Here is a 21091-nt window from a genome sequence, read left to right on the forward strand (position 1 = left end):
AGAGAGCGACTTGGCGTATTCCGCCATTTTGTGGGGGTATAAGAAAAGTCAGCCAAGCTGTTGTCCCGCTGCTCTGACCTGTAGTTCTGTATTGTGCAATGGACGGGTAAGAAATTATGAGGAAATTAATCATGTTTTAAACGATAACCAAGTTAGTCGTAATCACGCTAGAAAATAACTTGTTAATAAATGTAACGAGTTTCTTTTTTCCTTTACCGAGAGTATTAGGCAGCCGTCAGTAGGTCGCTACCGCGCTAACTACGTTGCGATGGAAACTTGGAGTTAGGAACATTTTAGCGAAGTGCGTTCCGCTGGCTTAACGATGGGTAGTGACTAGTTAGCCAGGTTTTATTACTTTATTTTAAGGCTTCATGTACGGTAGCCGTGTATGTGATGATTTGGCGGAGGTTTGAGGGCAGCGCGACCACCTGTAGCTGTTTTTTCAAACTTTGATTTCCTTACTCTGCGGTTACCTCGATAACTAGCTGCTCCTCGCTAACGCATGGAGGCACTGCGTCCGGATTTGCCCAATTAGTAAGCTAGTTACTTGAATTAGAAGGGATTTCGGCGGTTTTACGACTTCATATATGTAAAATGTGAACGACCAGCTCTTGGTATTACAATTTTCTCATGGCTAAATCGTGTAAATGGTGAATAAAGAGGTTCTGACTTCCGTGTCGGGTATAAACTTATTAGATAGTGACCTTTTTCCAGTCTTGGCTTTCGCTTTTAATGATGTCCATCTGATTAAGGTAATTTTTTTTTTCACGCGGAGTTGTAACTCGATACGTACCTCGGTAGCCGCCCCGTCTAGTCCGGATCACCGGGCGATCGGGAAGAGCGCAGCCTTCGGTTACAGGTAACGTGTGGGTGACTTAGTTAAGGTTAGCCGTGCTTTCACCGGTCAGGGGTGGACATTTCAAAGTGTCCGCCAACTTCAGGTACATGGAGGGCCGCGTTTCGTTACCGGAGTTAGATTCATTGAAGGAGGGCGATGCGATTACCCCGATGTAGGGTACCCTGGCATGGATGTAAGAATGTCGCACTGGTTTCAGGTCTGCTTTTATTTTGTGGTAAGATGTCAAGGAAGCGTGTAAATGCTTGGTTGAGCTGTTAAGTAAAGCACTGCTGCCATTATTGATTGAGTGGATGTGTTGATCTGCTGCAAGGATTTCACTTTGTCATGCACTTTTACATGGAACTCACCTCCTTGTTTCCAATAGCCGTTTAGAGACTGATTTGTATCCTCTGGGATCCAGCTACACCACTGAACTTGAGTAAGTGTTTTTTCTTATTAAGCTGTGATGTTTCAGATCGAGGGAGCGTGGTTACTTGCTGGCCAGCTTTTTTAGATCCACTCGCTTGTTTAGTTGGGTGTGGATTACTAGTTAATCGGCGTCTCTTCCGGCATTCCTAAGCTTTCGGTCAGGAGTTTTCGCAGGAAACAAAGCAGCATGTACTCTCTTTCTGCGTTTGATTGCCATTCTACCCCTTCGTAGGATACGGGTATTGGCGGATCTACCAGTGATTCCTTATTTTGAGTCTCCGAAACTTGTTGAAGTGAACACTGACTTTCATCGCCAACGCCGTGATAATCCTAGTAGTATTTATCGCTTGACTTTAACACCCGTGGGTGTAGATTAGATCGTGGTGCTGCTTTTGCCTCACTACAGTTGCTATGCTTACCCATGTTGAGGCTTATTTGTGGGAATATGTCAAGAAGTGGCCATTTTTGTGCAAAATGTGGAGACCTTGAGCTTCATGAAGTAACCAAACTTAAGTGTTTATTTTCACAAAACCCCTTAGACCCCCCACCCCACCAGTTTTCTGTGTTTCAGAACTGATTCTGTAATTTTATTGGGGTTGTTGGTGTGACGCTGACCTTTGATCCTTCCCAACATTGTAGCCAGGTGCCCTCGCCATGTTCTATGAAGTTGTCTTTGGACCTTTTATGCTTAACTGCAGTGCCGGAACTGTAAATAGTGGTGAGCCACTCTTGCTCCTGGGCAATTTATGAAACTGAAGGACTGGCTTTTTTTTGCTGAGATCCACGAGAAACAGGATGTGGATATGAGCTTAATCTGTAATGAGTGTTGGGCAGGGAAGCACTCTGAGACACTGCTCATATTTCCAGGAGCAGAGCAGGGCTGTGGGAAAGGAAGGGAATTGCTGTGTACTTTAGCCTCCCTGGGAAGAAAAGGGGAAAAAACATGCGACTGCCATCTTTCAGGTTTCTCCCCTCCCCCCAAGAAGTTGTTCTGGTTTTACTTGTTGCATTGTGATGTTTGAACAGAACAAAAAAAAAAGTTATTAAACTGACCTTGTGGCCATTTTGCAAGATACATTAGGTACCAGGTTCTTGATTGTTTTTTTATGACATCACAGTGGTGCCATGTTGAACCTCCTCTTTGTAGGGATGGCAGTCACTCGGGTGTGTTCCCACTGGCCAGGTGTGTTTATGTGGTGCTGTTAAGGTTACTGATTCTGCCAACTCAAATGGGGAATCCTGTGTTATGGAGGGGCTCCCTTTTCAGCAAATAATGTGCCCCTGTCCTAACTTTTGTCTTGAAAGTAAATATAGGGGCTACTTAATCCTTCATCTGAAGTTTACCTGGTTCTTTGGATTAGTCCCCTCATCTTTAAACAGGTTGTGCTTCAGCCTTTATATTAAAGTTTTGATGCTTTGCGTGTTTTACATAGCACTAAGTCTCACCAGCTGTCTCCCACCTTACCTGTTATCCGTTTTATTTTCCACCCTTATCAGACAATGACCCTCTAACCTTTAAATATAGCTTATGATTTTAAATTCTCATCTCTACTGCTTTCTAACATTCCTTTCTTCTCTTCACAGCAGTGTCCACGATATTACAGTTGGTACAAAGGTAGGCACCACTTTCTCTTGATTTTTCTGCTGTCTTCTGCCTTGGAATTGTATGTTTATCAATCCAAAGAACAAGTAGCACAAGGATGGTTTGTTATTTAAATCGTAGCCTGTCTTCTGTTCTATAGATTGGCAGCTTTTTAATTATGAAGTTTTTGGGTCATTAATTTCAGAACACGTATTGTCCTTTGATATCAAGCGTATATAAATATGCATACACACATATACACCCCCCCCCCCCCCAGTTACTGATGTGATACCATTTCACATGACATTTAAAATCAAGACATTGACATCCTTCCTATGTGTTAGTCTTGGTCGGTACTGGTGACTGATAATTAGACTTTAGCCAGTATACAAAGGAGGCAGCACATGTGCTACATGTGCTAAAGACAACTGCTAAACTAGTGGAGATGATTGCTTTGAGTGATCACCCATTTTCTGTAGTGGAGGAAGAGTGATTCTGTCATCTTGTTCACCACTTACAACATCACTACAATCTTCCCAGTTACTTTACTGTCTTACTGCCCACATTAGTGTGGTTGCTGCACACGTTCACAATATGTCAGGAAGTCACGTTTGTGATGTCAGTTTCCCTACAGATTTATGGAGCTCTGAGGTTGTCCAATTATTGGGTTTTGGACAAGCGATTGTTTGTTTGGTATCAGCCAAAAGTTCCCCATCGATCCACCACTAACCCAAGTAACATGTGACATTTAGAGAAACCTCTGGCCTGCTTAGTGTATCTATGCCTGCTGGTGTTGTATTTGTAGTAGCTTGCCCCTGCACCAATTCGTTTGAGGGTATTGGCTGGGAACCATCTTGCACTGCAGTATTGTTTCATGGTGTGTACCAATGGCATTGGTCTATCCACCTGGTTTATGTTCTAGCACTTTGCTCAAACGTAGTTGCTTTTCAGATATGATTTAATCTAGAAAATGACAGCGGTTAGGAAGCAGGAATACTTTGTTTACTAACTTTTTAAATAATTTTTTTTAAACTTGATTTGTATAGTTATGGATGTATGTGGTGCATTTAATGTGAAGTCCCCCAAAGTATTTAATTAGGGGTTTAATGAGTTGTGAAACATTGCCACTCATGTACTCCTTGATGCACATCATCTCTTTGCGTGCTGCTCTTATTGGCTGTGTTACCCAGCTAGTGGTGACTGTTAAACTCTTAGATGGCTCACCAGCCTTAAAGTGGATTCTGTACCTAAACTCATTAGTCCTACTAGCTGTAATACTAATACAGTTGACTTATGGGTTATCAGTGTAGGTGGCTTAGCAGAACCAGTTTATTTGAAGATCAGCTCTGGTGTGGCAGTCTTACTCTGTTAACGTAAATCCACAGGATTGAAAGGATTTCTTAATACTAACCACACAAACATTTCTTTACTGGGGTATACTGTTTATATGCTTTTATCGAGTCTTCAGGGTTGTTCTGTGGGTCATCTAGTGTAATTCCATGATCTTAATGCTTGGTGTTCAGGTGGGGTTGCAAGTTGTATTCTCTCTGATTGTATGAATTTATGCCATTTGATGGCTCGGTGTCTGAGTTGGTGTACAGTCTGCTGTCCAGTTTAGGGTACCTGGCTAGTCCATTGCTAATGGGTTACGGATGCCATGAGCCTGTTTACCTGGCAATGTTGGCAGTTTTGAACGTAGCGCTGTGCCTTTAAGTTTCCCTTATCAGATAAAGTAGGTCATTTATGTGGCGTCACATTATTCCCCCCTCCCAGGCTGCTTCTGCCTAAATCTTGGACTAAGAACATGACTGTTGCTTTGGAAACTAATTACTTGCTGGCCTGGCTGTGTGCCAAGAATGCTGTTGGTACATTCCTTTCTCCATGGCTCCTAGATTTTCCTGAGCTGCTTGTCTCTCTCAGGGCTTTCATTCCCAGGACATTTCCAGATCTTGGTTTGTCTCTCATTCGAAAACATTTAAGATGTTGCTATGAACTTGTGTGCCCTGCATCCTTAGTTGTGGATCGTAATCGTTACGTTTGTTTTGCGTGGGGACGGGGCAAAATGCCAGCTGTAGCTCTCTGCCATAGTAACTACTGCTTTAAACTCGAGAGCATTCTGAGGATTTTGGGGCATGAGTTTCGGTCTTCGAACGCCTTCACAGTTCTCACATTCCATGGTTGTCTTTGGCAGAGATAAGTGTTGGTTTCACATAGCAGCCCAGGTTGACCTTCAGAATGCTGTGGAAGAAGACCTGACTGTTGGATCTGGGGAGAGGGAGGGCCTTTGCGTAGATGAGTTGTCGTAAATCATTACCTACCAGTGATGGGCTGCTTGACAGCTTGTTGGAATGCCTTTTTTTTTTTCTTTTTTTGCCCTGTAATTCTGTTCAATGTTGCATTTCCTTGTAACTTTGTCCCATTACGAGCTGTGTGCTTTAAGTGCAAGTGGATTTTTTCCCCCCTCGTTTTCAATGGGGTTTTGTAGTGTAGTTCTGCAAATGCTGATTGCTGCACACGTTGTTTTGGGTTTAGGAAGTCCTTCCGAAATGCTCTGAATTACCAGATTATAAAAAGTCATGCGCATCCCAGGATAACTGGTTGGGTTGGGCATTAAATGCAAATCATGCATTTCCTTTTTGTGTGCGAGTTGGTAGCCTTCAGAAACATTGGTAATGTGTAAAGAAGGCCTATTCATTGTATGCAGAGATTTATCAGCCCCCTTCTGAATTCTAAAGAGTAAGGGCAGGGTGTGTGCCCCCTCTGGTCTGATTGGTTGTATTTAACATGTGCTCTGTTTGTCCCAAATGAATTTGTGGTGGTGGTGATACTAGTTCAGCATTTTGTCTTGAATCTGAAAGGTTGTGGTTCTCCCTGTTGCCTTAAAGCATTACATATCCCAGATGTAATTAGGCTTTAATTGGCTTTTGTTGAACATTCGAGTAAAACACCAATTTTTTTTAATTTTATTTTTTTAAAGCCTTTGTCTTAGCTTTTGCTGGTTTACAAATTACAAAGTAGTCTATCATTTTGTGCTTGTGCTTAATAAATTAGTTGTGCTGTATTGCAGCTTTTCCACTTTGGATTGCAGTGTTTACCACAGAATATGCTCTCACTTACCCTAACGATCACAAGTAACTGGTCTGACCAGTTCAGCAGATCTTGAGTGTGTGCTGCTTAACGTTTGCCAGGACTGTGTTTATAATGTCGGGTGTGGTTGAGTGCTCCTGCAGCCTTGGGCTAGGGTTTCCATGGTGAGTGTGATTCCAGCCGGCAGTGGTAGCAGTTTTCCTGAAATGCACCCCCACATTTTTAAAAGATACAGGTAGTAGTAGTGGTTAATTTTAAATGAGTGATTTTCATAAGAATTCAGTCCTTGTGTGACTCTTGCTAACCGTACCTAAGTGAGACACTGTGCTGCCCAGCAGACATTTGAGACAATTGCTCAGAGACCTATTGGGGTGTCTGTGTGTTGGTTTTTTTTTTTTTTGTGGTATATTAAGGTTTTTTCTGTGGCCGAATGACCCTCAGCTATCAGGGAAAGAATCTGGGCAGCTGCCTTTCTACAAATGGCATTGTTCTGTGCAAAACTGACTCCAGGCCAGGAATTAGGACTATCAGCAAATCTAGAGGAATCTGCTTGTTAAAGGGAAGGCTATGTCTGGTCTCAATTTTATGCCATGCTAAATCATCTTATTCATCAAGTGCAAAGTCTACTATGTTGCTGCTTGAACTATAACCTGAATATGAACCATCTAGTAGGTCAACCTGAACGATGGTGGTGGAATGAGTGAGTTTGGAAAAGATCTATCAGTGAGTCATTAATTTCTTTTTAAGAATAGTCGACATTGGCTTCATATTAGAAATGCACAATAGTCTTCTGTTTCCACTCTTGAACTCATTCCAAGGCACGTCATGTAATGTGACACCACTCATAAATTCTGAATCACCTAGGGCCACCAAGGGTTGTAACCCCCCCCCCCCCCCATCTCTTGGTGAAATGTGCTCGTCCGTGAACCAGGAGGCGCTCACCTTTCCAGTGGACCACATCCCTTTATATTCTGATTTAACCATAAGGCCTTGTACTGGGAAGAAGAATGGAGTGGAGGTTTGGAGTTTCTGTGGAAGGGATTAGAGATATTTGTCTGTGTTCCAAGGCACTGTCAGTGTATAGTTATGTTTGTGCTATCTACACTGTACCATTTGCTCTGGACCTGTAAGCTTGCTGTCCACCATTCGTTTGTCATTCTACTTGGGGAAACTAGCTGCTTCCCTTAGTTACTCAGACAGTTCAATAAGGCTGTTCCAGTTATTAGCCTTCCTAGATCATCTACACTTGGACTGTGTGATTTTTGGGTTTTTTCCATGTATTTTTGTTCTCTGTGGGATTGTCACTGTGTTTTGATTTTGGTGACACGCCTACCATTTGTGCTTGTAATACAAGATCCCCTATGCATTCTTATTCTCACATCAGTCGTGTGTGTGTGTGTCCATAGTTACACCTACATCTAATTCTCTTTCACTGTTCGTCCCCAAATGGTAACTTAAATCTTTCAGGAAATTACTTTGTTCAGTAAGCTTCAGAATGACTCAAGTCTCTGTTTATAGTTTGCCTGCTTTAGTGAAATAAGCATTTGATGCTGCTGGCTAATTGATTTCGGGCTGCAGATGTGACGTGTCCTGAGGTCCAGTGACTTTAAAGGCCAATTCATACTTCACCTTTCCACGTGCCATTAGTCTGGGCACAGGTTGAGTGACCTTAAATTGTCGTCAGGCCTATCCACTGGACTTTTTGCATGCAGCCCAGATTTTGGTGTCAGGCAGACATTTTGCACATCGTTCTGCAAGGACACTGCCTGAGTGTTTCCACTAGGTGGCAGAAAGAGTAGTTGATGTATCTTATTTGAAGGCGTAGAAAGACTAATTCTCTGTCCTGCACTACACAAACTTTCCATATACAATTCACATTAGTGGTGGTATGTGTACATTTTAGCATGCAATTTGTTTTTGATCTCATTGGTTGATTGGTTCCTTTTCTGTAATGACTGAGCTTTGGAGGCGTCTAATTTTTCATATTGTCCAGTACCGCTTTTCTGTCACTCTAAAATCCCTTTTTCGTTTAAGCAATTTGCTGGGGGACGGAGGGGGTAATTTTTGTCTAAGATTTCAAAATGGCGCTCTATCATATTACTGTAATACTGCCCAAGCATAAGTTTTCAAATGGTTAATACATTTACTAATTTAACTATACTGCTAGTATTTATTGCAATACATCTGCCCTCTTAGTCTGTCAGAATAGGATTGCTGTACAGTGCCAACCGTGACTGTCTGTGCCAACTGGCAAATATACTATGTACCAGAGTCCGAGCACATGACTGTGGGCCGTAACAATACGTGGTAAAGTGAAGCATGAACTAGGCTTGAGTTGTGAAGGGTTGATGTTGGCCTTGGTATCATCTGCTAAATGTTTCTGTGAAAGCAGGATCACCTTCCCGAACACACACACATCGTGTCTGCAGTCAGGCTAACGGTAACTAACAGCTGAAGGCAACCAGTTAATTGCCATCCAAGGGTGTGGTTATATATTATAAAATGTCTACATTTAGCCTAAAGGTATCACTGGAGATATTAAAACAAAATGCCAGGTGTGTATGGCCTGTACGTGTTGATATACTAGGAAGTAGCAGTGTGCGCATGTCTGAGTAATCATACTGGAGTGCGTGTAAACATCGCACTGCGTTAGCCTAACCTTGAGTGTTTGGTTTGGGTAGGTTTCTGAACTCTGGAATGTTAATGAAAGAGCTCTGTTGTGGGCCTTCTTTTCAGTGCTGGTGCTTACCTCATGAAAGCAGTCTGCCTGTCTTGATTAAACATTTCAGCACCGTGTGTTTAAGCATTTAGGCAACAAAACTTAACTTTTTTTTTCTTCTTCTAGTTTGTTTACTCCACCCCTTTCCTGCATTCCTTGCACTGACCCTTTAGATGTTCAGATTTTTCAGTTTCTCAGGGAAATTGGGTTTGTTTTTTCAGTCTTTGGTAGGAGGATGGGGGAGGTGTGGATGACTTGCAAATCAGGTCCTTCCCTCCAATCCATTCTTGCAACTTTGTGACCCAGAACCCCTCCCCCCCCCCCTTTAAAGGGAGTAAAATGTGCTTGTCATTTGCCATTTGTCTGCTTGCTTGGTGCATTTTATACACAGATTTTTTCACATTTGTGTAGATATATCTTTAGCAGATCATTTTTTAGCTAATGCTCAGTCATTTGAAATTTTCTCGTTTAATACTAAACAGCTGAACCCACTTGGCTCCTTTTGAAATTTGCCCGAAAGCATGTTCACATTTGATTGCATTTGGGTGAATGGCAATAGGCTTTTGCTAACCAAAAACTCAGGAGCAGTTTTTTCCAAATGGGAAAACTTAGTCTGTCAGATATTCCTATTTGTGTTTTGCATTTATGATTTAGAAGTACTTTGAATCCCCTGACATTACAAGGTTTTCTTATTAAACATCAATTTGGGCATCTGCGCACACATTTGTGCTTGATCTCAAGTTTATACATGCAATATGATGAAACTTTAGAATTGTAATTGTTGGTTTTCCTTGGATTGTACCACCTGATACGGAAACTGTGCAAGCGGAACCCTTAGATTTAAATGGTAGTCTTTTTGTCAACGAGTCAGATCTAGCGTCTTTTCATTGCACCATAAAGATTGTCTTTGATGTAATGTCCAGGTTTTAATTTAATTTTTTTTTTTTATTTTAAAACTCCTTTTCTCAGTTGTGCCACCTGATATCTTCAGTAAATATTTTAATTTTTGTTAAGGCTTAAAACCAGTGTTTAGCAACTTTTTCAAACACAATTATGCCTAACATAGTATTATTCTGCACCACCAGACATTTTTGGAGATGCATGTCAATACTGTTTCAATGTATTAAATAGTAACCTGGACACATTCACCCATTCGTGTCTAGCCTGCATACAACACAGGGTTAACTTGTATTATAGGATTGTTTCAGATGATATGGGTCAGGAAATTCAAACTCTGCTGGTTGAAATGATACAGCTGCAATGCATCGTTTTTTCAGTTTTGATAAATGTCTGTGGTAGTGTGGTCTTGTTAGGACTGTTTTTCAGGTATAAATTGCTTTCTGAAAGCTGCTTGTTTGAATTTCTGACATCCCTCTTGCTGTAATTTTATGATTTGATGGTCATGGTGGCATTCATTTCCTGTCATTTACAGAGAGGATCTGACGAACTCTTTTCCTCTTGCGTCTCTAACGGACCCTATATCATGAGCAATTCGTCTGGAGCAGGTCAGCGCGTCACCTTTCCTGATTTTGTATTCTTATCAGTGGGTGTTGAGGGCTGATTTTAATCTCTGCCATTTTTGTGTGTTCAGCTAATGGCAATGACAGCAAAAAATTCAAAGGTGACATCCGGAGCCCCGGCATTCCGTCACGCGTCATACATGTGCGGAAGCTGCCTAATGACATCAACGAAGCTGAAGTGATATCCCTGGGGCTGCCCTTTGGCAAAGTGACCAACCTGCTCATGCTCAAAGGAAAGAACCAGGTATTTGCAGGAGTGACCCGTGTCACTGTGCCTAAGATCAGTGTCGGAGCCCATGCCGCTGCTTATGTATGACCTTGCCGTCTCTCCCTAGGCCTTCATTGAAATGAACACAGAAGAAGCTGCACAGACAATGGTCACCTACTACTCCTCTGTCACACCAGTCATCAGGAACCACCCCATATTCATGCAGTACTCAAACCACAAGGAGCTCAAGACGGACAATTCACCCAATCAAGTGGTGAGCCTGATCGACCCACCGATAATATCCCACATGAGTGATGTTTCCACAGAGTGTGTGCGGGTGCCAGATGTGTATTAGGTTAGCCTATATCGGACCTTAACTGCCATTACCAAGCTGTCTCCAACCTGTAGCCTAATGTATCGGCTGGTCTGTGTGTGTTTGCTCCCCCCCACCCCACTGATTTTTTTATTTATTTATTTTTTAAAAAGTACTTTTGGTTCCGAGGACAAGGTGGCACCGGTGTTTAAAATGCCTTGATGTTACCTGATGTGAGCTAATCTTTTAAAGTTCAAAAACCAATTTCTGACTACTGGGTGTTACAATTGTCAAAAAAAAATCCTGGTGTTTTCATAGGGATTTTCAGCTTTCACTGAACTGGGAAAACCCCGGCTGCGGGTGAATTTTGTGCTTGTCTCACTAAAGTAAAAATATTTTTGGATGCTGTTTGGCAAGCCATCTGAAGCCTGTAATGGATGCCACACATTAGCATATCAGCCCTCTGTGTTCCACTTTAGCACAGTAATTGTATGCCTGTGTCTGTTCGATAGTCCCTATATATTAGCACCGTAAAAATGGCTCCCATTTTCCCAGCATAACCTTTTTCCTCCTCCTTACCCATCCCCACATGAGAGGTTTGCCAGGCCTGTACTTCAGGACTTTTAAATCTGCTCATAACCTTATACACCTGCAGTGTGTGTTTGTGAATTCAATGGGAGCCTCTGCCACAGTGTGGTGGGTTTTTTTTCCAGTGTGAGACAGATGCATTGTCTATGCCATGATGTACTCAAATCAAGCTGAACAATTGGCATTAACAGCACTGCGTAAATGGGTTTCCTTGTTTTCTCTCGCTTTACTCAGTCCGGTCCTTTTACAGCAAACATGTCTTAGCTGTTCATTAAGTGCTCGTCCTGCCTGCCTGCCTGTCTTTCTTCAGAGGGCACAGGCCGCGCTGCAGGCGGTTAATGCCGTCCAGACGGGGAACATGACCATGGCCAGTGTGGACCCCTCTGCCTTGGGGAGCCCCAGCCCTGTCCTGCGCATCATCGTGGAGAATCTCTTCTACCCGGTCACACTGGATGTGTTGCATCAGGTATGGCTCCATCGGTCTCGCTGCCTGCTGTCAGCCGCTAGTCCTTGAGCATGGGAAAACCATAGGAGAACTCTTACTGGAATTTTAAGACACTGGAAGAAGTCTAACACCTTTAAGCAAGTGTTAATTGTTTTATACATCTGGGGTTTGTGTGCAAGCGGAGAGATCTAATGTCCTTTATCCCTCTTCTCTGCCACTGATCAAAAACAAACAATTGCTTTGGAGAAATAAATGAGTGTGCTAGCTAACTGGTGAGGTATGTCACTGGTCCTGGTGCTCTTGATCAGAACTGCTCTAAAAGGAACATGCACCTCAGAAATAGAGGCTGAAATTTAAATATTTCTTGAGGGCATTCTTTGTAAATGCAATGCTGTGGTTTGTCAGTTTCACTGTGTAATGAAAGGGTATAATCTGCAATATCCTGCCTGCTTTTAGCACCAGGGGGAGCCCTTGTTCTGGGGGGGGGGGTCTGAGGCACTGCTCCTCTTGCCTCTGTACGAACAGGAAGCAGTTAAGCAGGCTGGTGCAGTCTTACTACATCTTAATCATTTTCAGATTTTTTCCAAATTTGGGACCGTGTTGAAGATAATCACATTTACCAAAAACAACCAGTTCCAAGCCCTGCTCCAATATTCAGATGGCCTGCTTGCTCAACATGCTAAAATGGTGAGTAGCGCCCTCTACTTTCGTCTGTATTACTAAAACACTAGTGTGGCTTTTTCCATATCCTCCGGAATTCTCGATTTGGGTCTCAGTAAAGACCCATTTTAACCCGTTCTGTGCACCCAGTCTCTCGATGGGCAAAACATATACAACGCCTGCTGCACCCTGCGCATCAATTTCTCAAAACTGACCAGCCTTAACGTGAAATACAACAACGACAAGAGCCGGGATTACACACGGCCCGACCTGCCCTCCGGAGACAGCCAGCCCTCCATCGAGCACCAGGCCATGGCCGCTGCCGCCTTCGGTGAGCTCCGCTCGCAGTGTCTCCGCTCGCAGTGTCTCCGCTCGCAGTGCTCCTGCCGTTCCTGACAGTGCTCTGTCTTACAGGTGCTCCAGGCATTATCTCTGCAAACCCCTACACAGGAGCTCATGGCTTTCCTCCTGCCTTTGCCATTCAGCAGGCGACAGGTCAGGCCGGTGTTCCTCTGACATCACAGTGGCTTTTAGAGCTGCCCCTCCCTCTGACCCTGAAAGCCCTGATTTGATCCGTGTCCCCCAGGTCTCTCAGTGCCCGGCGTTCCCAGTGCCCTGGCCTCACTGGCCATCCCCGGGGCCGCGGCGGCAGCAGCTGCAGCTGCTGGTCGCCTCGGCTTCTCTGGTCTCACTGCTGGCCACTGTGTCCTGCTTGTCAGCAACCTCAACCCCGAGGTCAGTACTAATCCTCCATCTTCAGTGTGGGATTAGAGAGCCTGCTACATGTTTTAGCTTGTGTAGGTCAGCATTGATTGGGCTGTAGACTTCACTAGAAGTGGGCTTGGTGTATGTTGAATAGATTAACAGCTGTAGGTGCACACAGTGGAGTTAGGTATACCCAGGAAGATCCCTGCGATTGGACCCGCCTGCCATCGCTGAGGTTTATGTTGAAGTATTAGTGTCTCCTCACTCCCTTCCTCCAGTTGCAGTTCCTCGATCTTTTTTTAAAACCAAGCTTTTGTGGCATTTTTTCCCCTTAATTTTTTTCTTTGCTCCCTGTTCTCTTATTGTACCGTTCTTTTTTTCCAATTTCTTGAGGCATGGTTCCACCAAATTTTAAGCTGAGGATTTTAACATGCACTTAGGGCTACTTCACGTGACAAGTCACAAAAGTTAATGAAAATTGCATTTGGAGAATTTGAAATGTGCCACTTTTTTGTAACTCGGTACATTTTGTTTATGCAGTATTTTTCTTTTTAATACCTCCCACTGCAGGCTGCCTGCATATTACCATTGCCTTTCCACTGTGGTAATGGATTAAAAAAAAAAAAAAAGTTAAGCCAAACCAATTGGAGCCACGCCCTCTGATCTGGGACCGTCCTTAAAGACGGACAGACACTACCTAATCTGTCTTACCTTTTAGGTGTCATTCATAGCCCCAGCTTGTGTTTTGTCTCAGATTGATTTTGGTTTTTTTAATGTTTGTTCTCTTTTTTGCATCCAATACACTTGGCACTCGGCACCCGTCTGTCTTGTATACTGGAATCCAAATGCAATTCTTAATCTCCCATTATCATATATGTTCTGCAGTGCTAAAGTAGTGAAGTGAGTCTCACTGATCTAATTATAGTACTAACAGTTTTACAAGTACATATTGTCTCAGCATCTGTGTCATCATGTTTAAGTTTATTTTGGTTTCCCCCTTTCCCCTTCCTCAGTAGTGTTCGAGGTTTAAAAACCATTATCATTTAAACCATTTAGAAGCAGAAACTCTACAGGAATGGAACACTACATTTCTTTGTATACTGACCTTGTTTTTTTACCTCCTCCTTGTTTCTCTCCCTCCCCATTCCCCCTCTCCCTCCCTTTTTTTGTTTTTGTGTTTTTTGTGTACCTTGACCTGGATTCTTTTGCCGACTGACTGCACGCCCATTTATTTGCCCTCCCATGTGCTTTTCTGTGTACAATTGTCCAACAACTCTGGAATACTGCGACAACAAACTGTTAAATATACACACTGCCCCTCCCACCTCCCTGGATGCCCATACCCCAAACCCTGAACCTTCTACTCCAAAATATTAACCGTCTTCATGATCCGACCGCCGTTCTTGGCCATTCCCCGTGGAACTGCCTCGCTGTGGATGATATGTTGAACCTGCACTCTCCTGCCTCCGATCTTTTCCTGTCCCTTCCTCCCTCCGCTGCCTTCTTCTGCTGTCTTATAAAGAGAGTTACGCCCCAATGCCTCTTTATTCTTTTCGGTATGTTATCATTAGCATCTTTTTTATTACTTGTTTGTTACAGTTCATTTTTAAAGCCTTATGAGTGCTGCTTTGGGTTTTTGTGTTGCGTGTTTCTTACAACCACAATTGGGCAAAAAGCTGCAGCATTTACTGATCTGTCTGAAATGTCATTTGTAGAAGGTAGCAAACCCTTTGTGGGTTAGTTGCTGCCGCCAAATTATACAAAAAACGATGCATTTTCTCCCATAAGATGCTGTAGCTTTTTGCCTCAACATTAATTTGCCATTAAAGTTTATTATACTTTAGTCATACTGTAAATCTGCATGTTTTGCATGCTTTATTGTAGGTTTTTTAAAATACTAGGCAAATCTTACAATGCATTTAGTTGAATTTGGCTGAAATCAGTTATTCTGATTTGGTCTTAATGCCCTTACATATGGTTCTGCATAAACTATTAGATTCCCTTTTTATAAGCAAAAAGACCTATGTGGGAGGGAATATGTTCATGTCTTAAGACGACTGGTGTGCTTCCCCCCTCCTTTTAAGTATTGCAGTGTCTAGTCTGTACGTTAACATGTAATGTTGGCTCGTCTTCCTTAGCATTCAGCTATTTAACTTATGGCTGTAGCAGGATGGGGTACTTGTATCGGCATTGCAAAGGTTTAGGTGCTCAGCAATTTTAATGTGCTGTTTAGTACTTTGATTCAGAGACCTTTTATAGGAAGAGAGCTGTGCATATACCAGCTAGTATTAACATATCCTGTGGGGATGTTGTGTGGTTAATTTGACCATGTTGCATTATCAGATGCTGAAATTGTTTGCAGTACAATGCCTGCCAGTTTCTAACTGTTCACTCTACTCCCCCCCCCCCCCACACACACACCCGATCCAACATTGTCAAGGTGTGTATGGTGATGTCATGAGAGTGAAGATTCTGTTCAACAAGAAGGAGAATGCCCTTGTACAGATGGCAGATGGAACCCAGGCACAACTTGGTAACTATCCCAAGGTTCTCATGTTTATCTGACCTAAACTGTTGATGGACAGCTTTCTTTGGTCCCCTGTGTGCATATGTGTGGCAATCTAGAGGGCAGTGATGTTCTTTAACTTCCTTTCTAAGTATCCTGTGGTGGGGGGGTGGGGGCTCAACTAAAATGACTTTTTTTGTTCTCTCAGCTATGAGCCACCTGAATGGACAGAAGCTTCACGGGAAGGCAATCCGTGTCACGCTATCCAAGCACACAAATGTGCAGCTTCCACGTGAAGGTCAGGAGGACCAAGGGCTCACAAAGGACTTCAGTAACTCGCCACTTCACCGCTTCAAGAAGCCAGGCTCCAAAAACTATCAGAATATCTTCCCACCTTCTGCAACCCTGCACCTCTCCAACATCCCGTAAGTTGTCAGGTTCTCCTTTGCTTGTGTTCATCCTGACAAGGGCTTCTTTAGAACTTTTTTTTTTTTTTTTCTCTTCCCCTAGACCTTCAGTGACTGAAGATGACCTCAAGATACTCTTCTCAAGTTCTGGTGCCTTGGTCAAAGCCTTCAAGTTCTTCCAGTAAGATCTCCCACCCCCATGTTTCATGCAGACTTGTTTATTTTTCCTTGGCCTGACCCTTTCTCTCTTGAACCATTTTAGGAAAGATCGCAAAATGGCCTTGATCCAGATGGGATCTGTAGAGGAGGCCATTCAGTCTCTTATTGAGTTCCACAACCATGACCTTGGTGAGAATCACCACCTGAGGGTGTCCTTCTCAAAGTCCACCATCTGAAAGCGTGGAAACAGGAGGAATAATCAAGAGGAGCTCACATGCTGATGGATGAACTGTCACTTTTTAGGGTTCACATGTATGACCTTGTGGGATTAAGTCTCTAGAGCCCAGGGGCTCCTCACAAGACCCACTTCCATCATTCCTTTAAGATATTTATATGGATCTGTATCAATACAATGCCAATTTGAATCATGGAGCATGGAAGAAAATACATACCAGATTTTATTTGAGCTTTTAAGCATGTTTTAGTTTCCCTTTTATATTGAAAAAGCTCATTTGGTCCCATGTTTGTGCATATTGGTCTGATCAAAGTATAGATCAGTAGGTTGTTTACACCAGCCATCTCCTAGAATCTCCACACTCAACTCAGGTTGCACGTGATGACAAGCTTTTTTCTTTTTTTGGCTGTAGGGGAATTGTACCACTACTTTCAGCATCCTGCCCCCTCCTGATTCTGTGCCTTCATAGGGACTATCTCACGGCATCTTCCCGTAGCTAAACACGCAGGCATTGTAAAATGTGCCCTTTCCCTGCTTGTTTCTGATCTACACCCATTTTTTTTTGGTGTAGGTCACATTTGACAATTTGACACATGGCTGCCCCTTAAATCAATACTGCTTAATTAGAATTGAGAGAGAATTTCGTGTCATGCTGTGTGACTACACTTTTGAAGAGAATGGCAGCCATTTTGAGGTAATGAAATGTAACTTTCTTCCCCCCCCCCCTCCCCCCTTATTTCATCCCTTCTGTACTGGGGTACATCAGTCTTATCCTTTATTGTATTTACTGTATCTTATAGATGTAGGACATTCCATTTTAAATTTATGCAATCAGTTTTGTACAAATCCAATATTGTATCAATTATCATTCCTATACTGTAGCTTGTAATAGTTAGGTCAATGGTTGCATTATTACATTGCCTTTTGTTTAAAGTCTTGTGTTTCTCAAAGGTGTAGTTTAGAAGTGTCAGTTACATTGGGGTTTTTTTTTCCGTCTTCAATGGCCTGTGATAATACCCAACCAGTTTCTGTATCACTTAGTGGTACACTACAGCTCAATACCAAATATATCCTTTGCAAATCGCTCTGTCAGCCAGTGGGCACAAACCATTTTCAGCTTGCCTTAAAAGAGCCCAGAAGCTCAGTCTTAAATTAAAGGCCATGTTATAGGGAATAATGGCCCCCTCATAGACATTCCTAAAGATTACAATAATTCATTTGAAGTTTCGGTTAAAGGGCATTTGCAAATGATGGATTGGAAACTCGCACAGGGCTATAATTTCAACACGAGTTGAAGGCCCCAGCTTCTGTAGCCTTCAGTTTCCAGTGGCTGACTTCCTCCTCCCCCCCCCCCCCCCCCCCCCCCTCCCTTCCCCCATAGTTCAGGATGAGGTTTTCTCTTTGTAGTCCTTTTTTATATATGGGACAAGTGCCTCATGTTAATGTTGTCTGGTGCACCTATCCAATCCTGGCTAACGCAGAGCATTGCTCTCATATATTCGCTCAATTTTTTTTTATTATAGATGCTTATGTATTGTATGTTACAATCTAAATGCAGATGCCAGGTATAGTGAGAAGCCCCCAGACACCAAGTGGTACATACCACAGTGTAAAGCCTTAGTAATCGCATTCGGCTTGAATGCCATGGTCACTGTGACCCTTTCCAGAGTCTTAATTTTCACATTCCTATTTTTTATTATACAATTCAGTGGATCAGTTACTTTTTTCCATGTATTTACCCAACAAATTGCAAATAAGTCCCTTAATGCAGTGTTTCTCAACCCAGTCCTCAGGGAATTGGGAGGGAGCAAAAATGTGGACTGTCTGTGGGTCCCCGCAGACCGGGTTGGGAAACACTGCTTTAACATGTGGGCCTGGTGCACAGCAATAACTGATATATTTCAGAATGACATCCTTTCTTGGACCAAAGTGTTATACTCCAGCTTCCCTCTGATTTAATCTGCAGTTTTAAATTTTTTCTCTTTGAATTGCCTCTGGTTTACTTTTTCTACATATTGGGTATCGGATCTTTAGTTCAAGGCTTAGTGTTTGTATATACTGCTGTTATACCACTTCAAGTCAACCTATACAACCACTGCCTGGATGTCGGACAGCTGGTTGGTTGCGATGCTGGACTTGGATTGTGTCCGTAATGCTTTGGTTTATCTGAATGGCTAAGAAGACCTTAAATGGTGTTTCATCCTGTGACACTTGTACAGAAAATGCTGAAATGTGGATTAAGACTAGGATTGAGTCTTGGCCATTTTCTCAGTTGACACGTAGGCATGACCAGAAATATTGACATTGCAAACCTTATGCAGATTAGCACACAGCATATCACAGCCTGTTTAAATGTATTATCCTAAGCTGCGAGTCCTCCCCCTTCCTGGTGCCCCTTAATTTTTCGTGAAGGGAAAGAATGGGTTGTAACCAAGATTGGGGGGGGGGGTGGCCTTTTTCCTTTGTACCACAGATTGGTTAGCAATACAGGTTTTATATCTATAAAACAAATGTATATTTTGATTACATCTAAGGTTTTTCAGACCACGATGGAGCTGTTAAGAGTTTGTATTACAAGAAAAATTAAAACATATTTTCTAACAAAATCTGCATTTCTCTGTAATCTCGCCCATCCATTGTTTTGAAATGACTCCTGGATCTTGTGCCTTCAATAAATCTCTCATTTATTCCTGCTTTCACTTTTTGTCCTTTCTTCCTTCCATATTTTGTGCATAACTGACCTCTAACATTTTTTGCATTTCTAGTTCCTGCTTCCCCCTTTTCCATTTGTTTATTCTCACCCTGATCTTGTAGTAAGAATCAAAGCTGATTCTGCATTCCAGCGTAGGGTTGATGCCACAGGTAGCCGGCGCATATCTCACCAGAAATCTAGTTTGTAGCGTCAGGAACGCAGCTGCCTAAACCGTTTACTCTACACTTAAGTATATAATCGGCGTACGGTGCGGACTGACTACACTTGGGTCTCTAAATGTGGGCTAGTTTTAAAGTCCAGATTTACTTTTGTAACCATTTCTGTTATGGTTTAAACCAGGGACGGATTACGGACCGGGCCAGCGGGGCCGCTGCCCAGGGGACCTTGGGGTGCAGGGGGCCCCTAGCCCAAAACAATTTGCAACGCTTATCAACAATGTATTTTCATTTGTCTATTTTAGAGGGCCTACATTCTTTGATCCTCTGCCTACAAGGGCCCCTGACCCTATAGGGCCTCTGATGGAAACATGGAGGGAGGGCGTTTGGCTGCCAAGGGCCCTTGAGTTGTGGTGGTGGTGGGGGGGGCCCTCGCGAATGTTTTGCACAGGGGTCCACACAACCTATAATCTGTCCCTGGTTTAAACTACTTTTGACTTAAGAACAATTGTTTCTGCAATGTGATATAATGGCACAGAGGAACCTTGTATCGAGATGTAATTTGCAGTCTCTGGGTCCCCATGTGGTCACTGAGCCTGACGGATAGACCTCTACTAGGCCTGTAAAACACCAGTCTCTTAAATAGGAGCTTTACGCAGTGAAGGGGAAATCCTAATCTATCTGTTCAGGTGATGCTTGGTTACAAGTGACACTTCCGAAACCAGGGATTTAGGTTGGGGGAGGACACCAAAACTGCCATATCTGTGTTTTGTACGCGCAACGAATTTTAAAGTCAGACACTCTGACAACAGTTTGTGCTACACGGCATTAAAGATTTTTAAAACCCCTTCGTACTTATTCTTCGAGTTTTATAACTGTCCACCATAATGTAAAATTTACGACAACCTACTTGCGGCCCTGAAATGTTTAAAAGCCTCAGTAGTTGGTTTTGTCATGTATCGTCGCATCATCAGTCTTGTGAAATACTACAAAACTATTTCTATTTAATTTTCGATTTCGAAATTATAAAAACACGAATGTGAAATACGACGCAGGACAAACTGCGGTAAACGGCGCTTCAAAGCTTGTCAAACGCGACCCGAAGTCCGCAATGAGCATGCGCATAGCGGCTAACTACGGCGAGGAGCCGACATTTCCGTTGACACCTGCATGGTGGGGGAGCCGTCCCTCCATTTTCTGGTAAGTGGATTTACAAGAATGAAGCTCCACCCTGTCTGCAGCCCTGTGGAGTTTGCTGCTCTCCTACAATGGCACTGGTTGAAGTGTTACAGCTGGTGTTTTCAACGGGGGCTGCGAAGAAACTTTATGTAAAATTTGAAAAAATATCCCGAAATGTATAAAAAATCATACTCCAGTAGTGTGTGTCCCTAACTATTTTCATTTGCTGGTCTCTGGTTGAAAACCCTTACTCTGGCATATAAAATGGGAAAACACCTGGTTACACTCACTCCTCCTGTCGTATCAAATTTAATTTACGTGAATGCATAAGTGTTCTCATTTCATGTTATTTGCACAGTTGGTCTTTATCCAAATGAAGTCGTCTCCAAAAAGCTCCCACTCCATACTTGCCCGACTGGTTGGTTCAAGTTATATTAGACGCTTCTTGAATCATATTTACTTCTGTGGCTGGGATACAGCCATGTTTTTGAGGTCCACCTCAGCACAAAGAAGCACCACGACATGGGAAGACAAAGATCATCGAAACGACTATGACCCACAAGTGCAAAATCCGCAGCGTCTCCTACTCGCCACGTTTTGCTTAGACTGATTGTCATCTGATCGTTTCCCCACGGTCACAATT

General features: G+C 42.9%; 1 protein-coding gene across 3 annotated transcripts; it reads left to right on the forward strand.

Moving 5' to 3' along the window:
- ptbp1a (polypyrimidine tract binding protein 1a) lies at window positions 1-19100 on the forward strand. 3 transcript variants are annotated; one of them, XM_023795785.2, is made up of 16 exons: window positions 1-106; window positions 1224-1277; window positions 2852-2882; window positions 10088-10160; window positions 10247-10419; window positions 10511-10657; window positions 11595-11750; window positions 12306-12416; window positions 12540-12720; window positions 12804-12884; window positions 12976-13124; window positions 14617-14650; window positions 15535-15627; window positions 15809-16025; window positions 16111-16188; window positions 16270-19100. In XM_023795785.2, the coding sequence occupies exons 1-16, from the start codon at window positions 99-101 to the stop codon at window positions 16400-16402; spliced, it is 1719 nt and encodes a 572-aa protein (XP_023651553.1). In that variant the 5' UTR covers window positions 1-98; the 3' UTR covers window positions 16403-19100. The 3 variants fall into 3 exon arrangements, with proteins under 3 accessions (XP_023651553.1, XP_072555627.1, XP_023651554.1); XM_023795786.2 differs by lacking the exon at window positions 1224-1277 and having other exon boundaries at window positions 21-106; XM_072699526.1 differs by lacking the exons at window positions 1224-1277; window positions 2852-2882 and having other exon boundaries at window positions 18-106.
- Window positions 19101-21091: the final 1991 nt, after the last annotated feature.

Source organism: Paramormyrops kingsleyae, chromosome 15 (assembly GCF_048594095.1).
Source record: "Paramormyrops kingsleyae isolate MSU_618 chromosome 15, PKINGS_0.4, whole genome shotgun sequence".
In the NCBI taxonomy this organism is placed as follows: domain Eukaryota; kingdom Metazoa; phylum Chordata; class Actinopteri; order Osteoglossiformes; family Mormyridae; genus Paramormyrops; species Paramormyrops kingsleyae.

Coding starts and splice junctions, on each gene's coding strand:
- ptbp1a (XM_023795785.2), top strand. Junction 12,885..12,975: donor TGCCATTCAGCAGGCGACAG/GTCAGGCCGGTG, acceptor CGTGTCCCCCAG/GTCTCTCAGTGCCCGGCGTT. Junction 16,026..16,110: donor CTGCACCTCTCCAACATCCC/GTAAGTTGTCAG, acceptor CTCTTCCCCTAG/ACCTTCAGTGACTGAAGATG.